The sequence below is a fragment of the Centruroides sculpturatus genome, unplaced genomic scaffold, assembly GCF_000671375.1.
Source record: "Centruroides sculpturatus isolate CEXI.00-Female unplaced genomic scaffold, Cexi_2.0 scaffold758, whole genome shotgun sequence".
In the NCBI taxonomy this organism is placed as follows: domain Eukaryota; kingdom Metazoa; phylum Arthropoda; class Arachnida; order Scorpiones; family Buthidae; genus Centruroides; species Centruroides sculpturatus.
The window spans coordinates 342328-354965 of record NW_019384917.1 but is presented as its reverse complement, the minus strand read 5'-3'; the positions used below and the strand labels follow the sequence as shown (position 1 = coordinate 354965).

The 12638-nt window shown below is 35.9% G+C and overlaps 3 protein-coding genes across 4 annotated transcripts; all 3 read left to right on the top strand.

Moving 5' to 3' along the window:
* The first annotated feature begins 2438 nt into the window (after positions 1-2438).
* Positions 2439-9531, top strand: LOC111631776 (leukocyte elastase inhibitor-like). 2 transcript variants are annotated; one of them, XM_023376085.1, is made up of 2 exons: positions 2439-2896; positions 8630-9531. In XM_023376085.1, exons 1-2 carry the CDS (start codon positions 2531-2533, stop codon positions 9467-9469), a joined length of 1206 nt encoding a protein of 401 aa, XP_023231853.1. In that variant the 5' UTR covers positions 2439-2530; the 3' UTR covers positions 9470-9531. The 2 variants fall into 2 exon arrangements, with proteins under 2 accessions (XP_023231853.1, XP_023231852.1); XM_023376084.1 differs by lacking the exon at positions 2439-2896 and adding an exon at positions 8128-8179 and having other exon boundaries at positions 8257-9531.
* LOC111631777 (serpin B3-like) lies at positions 3224-3758 on the top strand. The gene has a single exon (XM_023376086.1). The coding sequence runs from the start codon at positions 3258-3260 to the stop codon at positions 3699-3701; it is 444 nt and encodes a 147-aa protein (XP_023231854.1). The 5' UTR covers positions 3224-3257; the 3' UTR covers positions 3702-3758.
* A 1504-nt stretch (positions 9532-11035) lies between the features above and the next one.
* On the top strand, positions 11036-12472 carry LOC111631775 (serpin B10-like). Its single transcript, XM_023376083.1, has one exon. It carries the CDS (start codon positions 11051-11053, stop codon positions 12125-12127), a length of 1077 nt encoding a protein of 358 aa, XP_023231851.1. The 5' UTR covers positions 11036-11050; the 3' UTR covers positions 12128-12472.
* Positions 12473-12638: the final 166 nt, after the last annotated feature.

Genomic DNA, 12638 nt, shown 5'->3' with positions numbered 1-12638 from the left:
CGCCAACGATAGGATCGAGAAAGATTTGTTCATAGATATTGCAACTGCCGCTCCAGAACCCACACATCGATAGATTTAGGCTGACAATCCATCTGGTGCCATAATTTATCAATGGACTACAAATCTGCAGACCGGGCAGACCGAACAAGTGTAGTAAAGTGAATCAGATTCCTGGGAAGGAAACCCCGACACCGACCGCTATTTTGCTGGACATTTGCATATCTGTCACGAAAGACAACACGTGAGAGTGCACAATTTCCTGGATATACGTCTATATACCCTTATGGTTCCTCGTACGACTATTAGCTGGGACCGACTTTCGTATGAGATGATTACTCAGACCGGGACACAAGCAGTAGGAGTATTGTGCCGCTGGACAGCAAAAACGGGAATTGAAGAGCTCACCGGTAGTCTTCCACACTTGAAAGACCTGATAAGGAAGATACTTCTTCAGAGAATTTTCTGAGAAACTACTCCCTATTTAGATATTATACAGATGAAAGTATGAGCCAAAATAGTTCTGTAAATTATCTATTATTTCTTTAAATATATACTGTATATAATGAGGTTTGACAGAAGTATAAAAAATACCAATGAACCTTTCATACATGGTGTTGCCACCTTTTCAAAATCGATGACCCGGACGGCAGGTCAGGTTTGTTCGAACAGAAGTTCCTGACGTGTGTGCAATGTCATTTTACAATTCGAAGAATAACGTGCATGCCGGTTCTAAATCAGTTACAAGTTAGGGACTAGGGACATGCGTACAAGTGACGTAAGTAACCCTTAATAAATTAAGAAAGAACAGGTACAGATGACTTAGCTCTATTGAATATTAGAGACGTGGAGATCGTACATGAAAAAAAAAGTCGACAGGTTGCACGTCTACGTAAACAGACTAACATTGCAGATGAGTTTCAGTGAGTGTGAGTTCTTTCGTTAATAAAATAGTGTAAATTTGTAAAAATATTTGCAAGAATTTTGTTTTATCGTAATTTCAAAATTTCTACGAAATTCCTGGACAAAATTAATAGTTCACCCGGACAGTGAGTCAATTCCCGGACTGTCCGGGTGAAAACCGGACGGGTCGTAACACTATTCATATATAACTTATCGGCCCACCAGTAGCCGAGTCTATAAAACAACAGAACAATAGTAGTTGGTCGTGGGTTCACACCTGGCAAACCGAGCAGCCACTTGAAGTTTTCCGGTTTTCTTCGTTCCTGTAGCATCTAAATAGGGCCAGTTTCCATAGAACGTCCCCTTGACAGATTGCCCGCGAGTTGCGTTGCCGTATACAAACAAACATATATAAATTATCACAGATTTTCATGCAAATATCAATACCTGTTCTCGAACATCAACTGTTCACGAACAATTATAACAATCACTACTACTATTTTGTATTGCTTCATCTGAACCAGTGTGACAGCGTTAGTTGTTAAAATCAAATAATTTACTGTCTCTCTATGGTCTATAGTTGGCCATTTGGTTAAATCGTTGAGAGAAAAATCCGTTTGTTTCATTTCGTTTGGATCCCTTCCGATAAAATAAGTTTTCTTTTTATATTTTATCAAATCATTACCTGTCAAATCGGTTACAAAGCCTGATAAAATTCCTATCTTTCACGTTGACATAATAGTAATCAAGTAAGGTAACGTCAAATCAGCAACCAATATGGCGCTTGCTTCTTTCAGCAGTCTCTGTATATGTGAGCTGAGTCATGTTACGTCACTTGCACCTCCTCTATAACTACAATTAATTCATAAACAAACACTTAAGTTTAGACAAATAAATCATAAAATTTATTATTCTCGTATCTTTAATTACACAATAAATATAACATTATCAATTATCAATTACAAGTAACTTCATAAAGATAGCAAAATTTCTAATCAAAATACAGTTTCCATTCAAATGTACAGTCGACCCCCCCTATAACACTGTTGATAATTCCGTTTTATATGAATCCCATGTTATATGAGTCACTTAGATTTTACAAATACGTGAGCCGTTCACAGCCCGGCACACATATTTATAAAATCTAAGTGACTCGTACAACATGGAATTCATATAAAACGGAATTATCAACAGTGTTATAGCGGGGTCAACTGGTATTGAAATAAATCGTAAAATAAAGATTTCAATTACCTCTCTCTCTTACATAAAAATTCAAAGTTATCAAAATTTATTTACTCTAACAATAAATTATAATTTTATATCCTTTGTGATATAATAAATATTACGCGATATCTAACAGATATTGCGTAATATTTACGCGATATCTGTTAGATAGCCTTGAATATAAACACATTTTAATGCCTTTCTCAGAACTGAACATGTGAAATATTACTAAATTTAACTATCTTCAGACAAAAGGAGATAAAAATTCATTATATAAACTACATATTTTCGTAAATACTTCACTATTCGCAATCGAACCAGGTAATTTTATCCATAGTCAAAAATCCTAATTCTCTATAAAATTAAAATTTATATAACAATTCCTGCATTTTTATTCAGGTTCAAAATGGCTCGCTGGTATTCGTTTCTGTCCATATTACTTACGGTTTTTGCTGCAGATGCGTACACGCCTGAATTTGTCATAGACACCGTTTCCATGGTTAACAATGTCATGTTCGGTTTCGATTTCTTCAGAAACATAAGCCAAGATCAGAAGAACGTCTTCATTTCTCCTCTAAGCATCTCTGCTGCAATGAGCCAGATTTTCATAGCAGCCAAAGGTCAAACGCGTGTAGAATTAGGCATGCCAGGTTATTTTATTGTCGAGGATTTGCATCTCGGTGTTCCTCAAGTGTATCACAGATTGTTCAATCATCTGAGAAGCAACGGTTCGGAATATACGCTCGAAATCGCTAATGCTCTGATTACTCAGGCTGATTATCCCATCCTGACNCTAGCCACTATGACTATTGACACTAATTTAAACAAGGACAATAGCGTAATACTAATTTAGGGCGACAAACTGTTGATTAAGCATGATAAATTTTTTATGTAAAATATAATTTATTTGTATTTATACTTCATCTGACACTTTCAAAGTATCACTCGCGACACCGGTTAATTGGTAATTTCACAGCAATTATCACATTTACCAGCTGAATTTCCTCATAAACTGACAGTTTACGAGACAATTCAGCTGTATGTCGGTTGTGTTCCTGTCTTTGATAATGAGGGAGATACATTTAAAACTAACCAAGGTGCTGCAACTGCCCTACGATGGAAAGAACATCAGCATGTTGATTGTTCTCCCTTACGAAAGAGATGGTGTAGATAGGCTGAAGAGAGAAATGTCCAACGATATTTTCAAAAATTTCTTCACTCATTTTAGAAAAAGTGAGGTAAACGTCACTCTTCCAAAATTTAAATTTGAATATTCTCGAGAACTAAAAGAAGATTTAGAGAGATTTGGATTTAAAAGTTTATTCGGTCGGGATGCCGATTTGTCTGGAATGACAGGAAGTAGAAATTTGTACGTGGATCGAGTGGTACACAAAGCTGTCATAGAGGTTAATGAAGAAGGAAGCGAAGCTGCTGGGGTAACTGCTGTAATTGTAGCAGAAAGCGCCATAATAAACCCACGTGTTGAACAATTCCTTGCAGATCACCCCTTCCTGTTTTATATCGTAGATAATAGAAGCAAATTGATACTATTTATGGGAAGTGTTGACAAACCATAAATTGTCAACTAAGCTGTAAATTTAATAAATTTCAATAAAATTACATTTATTTGTTGATTTAATAATTGTAGAGTTAATTATTTAAAAAATTATTAGTAACATAAATGATAAAGTATGAGCCAAAATAGTTCTGTAAATTTTCTATTATTTCTTTAACAGTGTCAAACCTCTTTCTAAAGTAGAGAGGTTTGACAGAAACATAAAAAATACCAATGAACCTTTCATATATAATTTACGTCCCACCAGTAGGCGAGTTTATAAAACGACAGAATAGTAGTTGGTCGTGGGNAAATTTTCTATTATTTCTTTAACAGTGTCAAACCTCTTTCTAAAGTAGAGAGGTTTGACAGAAACATAAAAAATACCAATGAACCTTTCATATATAATTTACGTCCCACCAGTAGGCGAGTTTATAAAACGACAGAATAGTAGTTGGTCGTGGGTTCGCACCTGGACACGAAGTTTTCCGATTTTCTTCATTCCTGTAACACCTAAATAAGGTCAGTTTCTATAGAACGTCCCCTTGACAGATTGCCCGTGAGTTGCGTTACCATATACAGTACAAACAAATACAGTAAAACCTCTCTATGGCCACCACCCACGCTTCCTTCAAAAAGTGGTCGTTTAGACAGGTGATCGTCCAATACAGGTGGTGCTGCAATACCGTATTTTGCGCACTTTTTAGCCATTTCTACTAGGCAAAACTCGAGGTGAGCGAAAATAAGCGGATTATTTTTCAAAGATAGGACCATATTAGTATTGTATTTTATACTTATCAGATGGTCGCTTATTACAGTTGTATGTTGTTCCGTACCAAAAATCGAGGCCCGCGGACGCGTTACACAGGTGGTCGTTTAATACAGGTAACTTACTGTATACGAAAACTATGAACAAACTATTGGATGCCAGAAATTTTTGCCCGTTTTTACAGGTGCCCGTCGAATGCAGGTGATCATCGCCTAAGCAGTTTTCACCGTATACTTATATAAATTATCATAGATTTTCATGCAAATATGAACACCTGTTCTGGAACATGACTGTTCACGAACAATTATAACATTCACTACAGGCCAAGATATCCTGGGTGTGAAGAACACTGCCCGAAAAATTTAGGACAGACCTCCCATAAAAACTTCCTGAAGATCCCGATCCGGGCTCGAACCTGGGTCCTCCAGACTCGACCATCCTGCACCATTACCTAAAACTCGTGCGCATGTTTTAAAGATAGATGAAAGTAAGGCCAAACGAAATGTTTTTCTCCAACAGGTGAATTACAATTCCACCTTTAGTTTTGTTTAAGTTACGGCAACGCAACGCTTGGGCGATCTGGCTAGAGAGATGCCTTCCGGGAGGTCTTTTTAAGGGCCTTATTCAAGCGTTGAAGAAAATCCGGTAAACTCCACGTGGCCAGCCTGTCCTGGCGAGACACGAATTCCCAGTGTTCAAAGAATGGAACCGCTTGGACACTGATGGGCCCTTTTAGTTGTAAATAACCCATCAATTTTCTGGTTAATAATTTTTATTCATTAAATTACATTTCTATTTAATTTCACATGAATCTGAACCCACGTTACAGTTTAATCTTTATTTTTATCGCAGCTTCCCACCTACATACTCTTTACCTATTTGCCTTTATAACTAACTAAATTAAATGGTAATTTTACTTTTCTAGCCACTATGACTATTGACACTAATTTAAACAAGGACAATAGCGTAATACTAATTTAGGGCGACAAACTGTTGATTAAACATGATAAATTTTTTATGTAAAATATAATTTATTTGTATTTATACTTCATCTGACACTTTCAAAGTATCACTGGCGACACCGGTTAATTGGTAATTTCACAGCAATTATCACATTTACTGGCTGAATCGCCTCATAAACTGACAGTTTACGAGACAATTCAGCTGTATGTCGGTTGTGTTCCTGTCTTTGATAATGAGGGAGATACATTTAAAACTAACTGTGTTATATATATTAGTAGCAAGTTCTTAGACCATTGCAAGAATAATCTCTCCAATTTGGCAATCGCCAGTGCGCCACACTGCCAATTTGGCAATCGTCACTCCCAGAGTGCCACACAACCTCAGAAGCCACGAATGTAAAGGAAGCGTTAAGTAACAATGGACATGTCAACAATAGAAGTGTCAACAATGGCAGTGTTAAGAATGGAAGTGACAATAATGGAAGTGTTAGGAGAAAGCGACGTGCAAGATTTACAGACAAATATGCGGTTTTTTGCGGAAAATCGAACATATTTTTAGTCCCATTTAAAAATTAATTAGTCTGGAAACAGTGAAACCTAATTCTTGCATTAACAGAATGCAAGAATTAGGTTTCACTAAGGGTAAGATAGGCTGTAATGTAATACAGTAGAGCGTCGTTTATCCGAAAGTCAATTATCCGAAAGAATTCCAGTCGGCAAATTTAAATTTTCGCTAGTACTGTGGCACTGCAATCTTTGGCTATATCTTGGGCTACTCCAATTTTTTTTTGTTGATGTGTGTGTTTTAGCTGGCAGCACTGGCACTTTTGTGTTGTGTTTTTCTGAGGACTTTGTGTCGTGCCGAATCGAACGTTTTTGATACTAGATCAACTTCTAAAGTATAATTTTTTTTTTTTTTTATATATTTTTCAATATATTTATTTTGTTTGTACAAAATATAAAAATAATTTTTAACGATACAATAGCCACGGTTATTATTTTAAAAAGTTTACGTTAGGCTTAACATCAACGAAAATTCAACGCGAAGCGACACGCAACGGAGAAAAATTTCAACATGGAATAGGTTAATATATTTTTTCGTGCATAATCGGTTATCCGAAATATCGATTTTCCGAACAACCCGAGTCCCCAATTCATTCGGATAAACGACGCTCTACTGTAATCTTAATCTTCGCTATCGTTACTTTTTTGCCCGAGCAACGCCGGGCTTATCTGCTAGTAATAAATAACTAGGTCAACATTGTGAATTGTGCATTCACATTTGTCATCATGGGTGCAAAGCACTGTGTTTTCTGCTCCATCGTAGTAAAATGGCTTCTGAACGGTTTTGTCTTTTTTGAAAGGCTTAGCCCATAATCCTTTGAAGTAAACGGCATTTAGCAAGACCAAGCGCGTAGCGGCATCCAACGTGTCGACGAGTTTTGTTATTTTTCCATGCGTTTTCTCAGAAACCCATCCGTTAACCGTTCGTACAGCTTTGGCGTTGTCTCTAACAAAGTCCACTTCTTTGACCAGAGAATCGTAGTATCTCTGTAAAGTTTTCTTATATTCTGTCAGGATGGGATAATCAGCCTGAGTAATCAGAGCATTAGCGATTTCGAGCGTATATTCCCCCCACAGGAGAGAGAGGAAGAGGATTAAGGTTTATCCTAAAGAACTCAGCTTCTACTGTACTATTTTAGATGCAATTTTTTGTTTTTAACTGCGCTTTAGTAGGGTACCACGTGAGGATGAAACATGTGTATTCCTTAACAATGGAAGTGTTCAGAATGGAAGTGCTAGCAATGGGAGTGTTAACAATGGAAGTGTTAAGAATGGAAGTGTTAACAATGGAAGTGTTAATAGTGGAAGTGTTAACAATGGAAGTGTTAACAATGGAAGTGTTAAGAATGGAAGTGCTAGCAATAGGAGTGTTAACAATGGAAGTGTTAAGAATGGAAGTGCTAGAATGGGAGTGTTAACAATGGAAGTGTTAAGAATGGAAGTGTTGAGTAACAATGGAAGTGTTAAGAGAAAGCAGCGTGCAAGATTTACAGGCGCAAATGCGGTTTTTTGCGATTTTGCGAAACATCGAAAATATTTTTAGACCCATTATTTGAATCTATTTGCCACAAACGCAGTATTGAAACAAACCACCAAAATTGGCCACTGGTGTTACTTCCATTCTGTGAAAACGGGTAAGATTGGCTATAATGTAAATATCTTAATCTTCGCTATTCTTACTTTTTGCCCAAACAAAGTTGGGCTTATCTGCTAGTTAATTCATAAACAAAAATATAAGTTTCGACAAATAAATCATAAAATTTATTATTCTCATATCTTTAATTACACAATAAATATAACATTATCAATTATCAATTACAAGTAACTTCATAAAGATAGCAAAATTCCTAGTCAAGATAGTTTCCATTCAAATGTATTGAAATAAATTGTAAAATAAAGATTTCAATTACCTCTCTCTCTCTCTCTCTTACATAGAAATTCAAAATAATCAAAATTTATATACTCTAACAATAAATTATAATTTTATATCCTTTGTGGTATAATAAATTTTTCAAATATTACGCGATATCTGTTAGATGGCCTTGAATATAAACACATTTTAATGCCCTTCAACAACCTGAGAACTGAACATGTGGAATATTACTAAATTTAACTATCTTCAGACAAAAAGAGATAAAAATTCATTATATAAACTACATATTTTCGTAAATACTTCGCTATTTAACCGAGTCGCAATCGAACCAGGTAATTTTATCCATAGTCAAAATCTTAATTCTCTACAGAATTAAAATTTATATATAAATTCCTGCATTCTTATTCAGGTTCAAAATGGCTCGCTGGTATTCGTTTCTGTCCATACTACTTACGGTTTTTGCTGCAGATGCGTACACGCCTGAATTTGTCATAGACACCGTTTCCATGGTTAACAATGTCATGTTCGGTTTCGATTTCTTCAGAAACATAAGCCAAGATCAGAAGAACGTCTTCATTTCTCCTCTAAGCATCTCTACTGCAATGAGCCAGATTTTCATAGCAGCCAAAGGCCAAACGCGTGTAGAATTAGGCATGCCAGGTTATGTTCTTGTCGAGGCTTTGCACCTCGGTGTTCCTCAAGTGTACCACAGATTGTTCAATCATCTGAGAAGCAACGGTTCGGAATATACGCTCGAAATCGCTAATGCTCTGATTACTCAGGCTGATTATCCCATCCTGACAGAATATAAGCAGACTTTACAGAGATACTACGATTCTCTGGTCAAAGAAGTGGACTTTGTTAGAGACAACGCCGAAGCCATACGAACAGTTAACGGATGGGTTTCTGAGAAAACGCATGGAAAAATAACAGAACTCGTCGACACATTGGATACCGCTACGCGCTTAGTCTTGCTAAATGCCGTTTACTTCAAAGGATTATGGGCTAAGCCTTTCAAAACTGACAAAACCGTTCAGCAGCCATTTTACTACGACGGAGCAGATAACGCAGTGGTTGCACCCATGATGACAATAAAGGATAATTTCCCATACTTGGACAATCCGCACAGGCGTTACAAGGTGCTGCAACTGCCCTACGATGGAAAGAACATCAGCATGTTGATTGTTCTCCCTTACGAAAGAGATGGTGTAGATAGGCTGAAGAGAGAAATGTCCAACGATATTTTCAAAAATTTCTTCACTCATTTTAGAAAAAGTGAGGTAAACGTCACTCTTCCAAAATTTAAATTTGAATATTCTCGAGAACTAAAAGAAGATTTAGAGAGATTTGGATTTAAAAGTTTATTCGGTCGGGATGCCGATTTGTCTGGAATGACAGGAAGTAGAAATTTGTACGTGGATCGAGTGGTACACAAAGCTGTCATAGAGGTTAATGAGGAAGGAAGCGAAGCTGCTGGGGTAACTGGAGTGGTAATTGTACCAGTAAGCATCATAGTGAACCCACGTGTTGAACAATTCCATGCAAATCACCCCTTCCTGTTTTATATCGTAGATAATAGAAGCAAATTGATACTATTTATGGGAAGTGTGGACAAACCATAAATTGTCAACTAAGCTGTAAATTTAATAGATTCCAATAAAACTAGATTTGCTTGTTGATTTAATAATAGTAGAGTTAATTATTTAAAAAATTAGTACTAACATAAATGATAAAGTATGAGCCAAGATAGTTCTGTAAATTCTCTATTATTTCTTTAAATATGTATATAATGAGGTTTGACAAAAACATAAAAAATACCAATGAATTTTTCATATATAATTTATGGCCCACCAGTAGCCGAGTCTATAAAACAACAGAATAATAATAGTTTGTCGTGGGTTCGCACCTGGCTAAACGAGCGGCCACTTGAAATTTTCCGGTTTTCTTCATTCCTGTAACACCTAAATAGGGCCAATTTCCATAGAACGTCCCCTCGACAGATTTCCCGCGAGTTGCGTTGCAATATACAAACATATATAAATCATCATAGATTTTCATGCAAATATGAATACCTGTTCACGAACAATTATAACAATCGCTACTACTTTCTTTTCATTTTTGACGTTTCCGCTTTGCGGGCAGTAACCGGGCCTTTTTAAACATGCGCATCGTGGATTCGCCAGGCCAAGATAGCCTGGGTGTGTGAAGGACACAGCCCGAAAAATTTAGGACAGACCTCCCATAAAAACTTCCTGAAGATCCCGAACCGTTCTCGAACACGGGTCCTCCAGACTCGACATCCTGCACCATTATATATTATAACCTAAAACTCGTGCTCATGTTTTAAAGATGGATGAAAATAAGGCCAACCGAAATGTTTTTCTCCAACAGGTGAATTACAATTCCACCTTTAGTTTTGTTTAAGTTATGGCAACGCAACGCTTGGGCGATCTGGCTAGAGAGATGCCTTCCGGAAGGTCTTTTTAAGGGCCTTATTCAAGCGTTGAAGAAAATCCGGTAAACTCCACGCGGCCAGCATGTCCTGGCGAGACACGAACTCCCAGTGTTCAAGGAATGGAACCGCTTGGCCACTGATGGCCCTTTTAGTTGTAAATAACCCATCAATTTTCTGGTTAATAATTTTTATTCATTAAATTATGTTTTCTATTTAATTTCACATGAATCTGAAACCACGTTACAGTTTTATCTTTATTTTTATTACAGCTTCCCACCTACATACTCTTTACCTAGTTTGCCTTTATAACTAATTAAATTAAATGATAATTTTACTTTTCTAGCCACTATGACTATTGACACTAATTTAAACAAGGACAATAGCGTAATGCTAATTTAGGGCGACAAACTGTTGATTAAGCATGATAAATTTTTTATGTAAAATATAATTTATTTGTATTTATACTTCATCTGACACTTTCAAAGTATCACTCGCGACACCGGTTAATTGGTAATTTCACAGCAATTATCACATTTACCGGCTGAATTTCCTCATAAACTGACAGTTTATGAGACAATTCAGCTTTATCTCGGCTGTATTCCAGTGTTTGATAATGAGGAAAATACATTTAACACTAACTGTGTTATGCATATTAGTAGCAACTTCTTCGACTCTAGACCGTTGCAAGGCTAATCTCTCCAGTTTGGCAATCGCCAACAACATATTTTCTGTTAATTTATATAGAAGAATGGCTAAAGAAGTGGGAAATATATTGGTTTCACCAGCTGGTTTATCAACGTCGCTGGCAATGTTGTATTTAGGAGCGAGAGGTCAAACTGCTGAAGAAATGGAGGACGTTCTAGGATATAAAAAAGCAAGAGTTGATTTGCAACATTTCCATTCGTCGTTTAAACAATTAATTTTAAACCTACAAGCCACTACCGAACATAAATACATATTTAGAATGGCTAATGCACTTATGGTACAGTCCGGTTTTCATATTTTGCAACGATATAATGACGACTTGGAGTTTTACTACGAAACCTTACTGAAGAACGTCAATTTCTCAAGAAATTCGGATGAAATTCTGCGTGAAATTAACACGTGGGTGGCTAAAAATACTAATAATAAGATCTCGACTTTTTTAACAAAACGCCCTTCACCTTCTACAAAGTTACTTATGTTAAATGCCATTTACTTTAAAGGATCTTGGCAGAATCCTTTCGCACGGGATTTAATTCTATCTTTACCTTTCTACAATAATGGCAATAAAGCTTCCAATAAGTACGTTAAAATGATGATTCTACATCATAACGTACCTTATGTGAAATATGCAAAGATGGAAGCTGTTAAACTTTCTTACTATGGAGGCGATATTAGCATGTTAATATTATTGCCCAATGAATTAGATGGAATTAGAGATTTAGAGCAGCAAATTTCACTTAAAGATATGACAGAAATTCTTAAAAATATGAAAGAAACCATGATAAAAATTTTGTTGCCGAGTTTTAGGCTTGAATACTCTACAGAAATGAAAGAATTTTTGAATGGATTAGGCATGAACAGTGTCTTTCGTGAAGATTCTTCCGATTTATCCGGCATATGTGATGAAGGTTCGAATTTATTTGTATCAAAAATCTACCAAAAAATAGTTGTGAACGTAAACCAGAACGGTACAGAAGCTGCTTTCGTAACAGATTTAGAATACGAACCTAGATCAGCTGCTACTGTAAGTTACTTTCGTGCTGATCATCCCTTTCTATTCTTCATAATTAATGAGAAGAATAGAATGATTCTCTTTGTGGGTAGAGTTAATGAATTGTAATGTAAATTTAATATAAAAAATAAAGAGATTTCTACCCATATGATCGTAATTTGAAACCTCATTTACCTTATTTAGGTCACGGATATAGGATACAGGTAAACCTATTTATAAAAGCTATAAATTAAAAACGGTTTCTGCTTGATATATTCGATCTTCACACCCTTATAAAGGTAAGTTTCGTTCTATTAAACTCTATTAATAAAATATCTAATAATTTTGCACTATTTTACACTAATACAACATAATATAATAAGTTTAAAATTTTTCTATCTAAAAAATAAAATGGGTAATATGTTACTTTCATCTCTTAATCTTAAATTATATATATATTTTTTAAATAATTAATACAGTCGACCCCCTCCTATAACACTGTTGATTTTTCCGTTTTATATGAATTCCATGTTGTACGAGTCACTTAGATTTTACAAATACGTGTGCCGGGTTGTAAACGGCTCACGTATTTGTAAAATCTAAGTGACTCGTACAACATGGAATTCATATAAAACGGAAT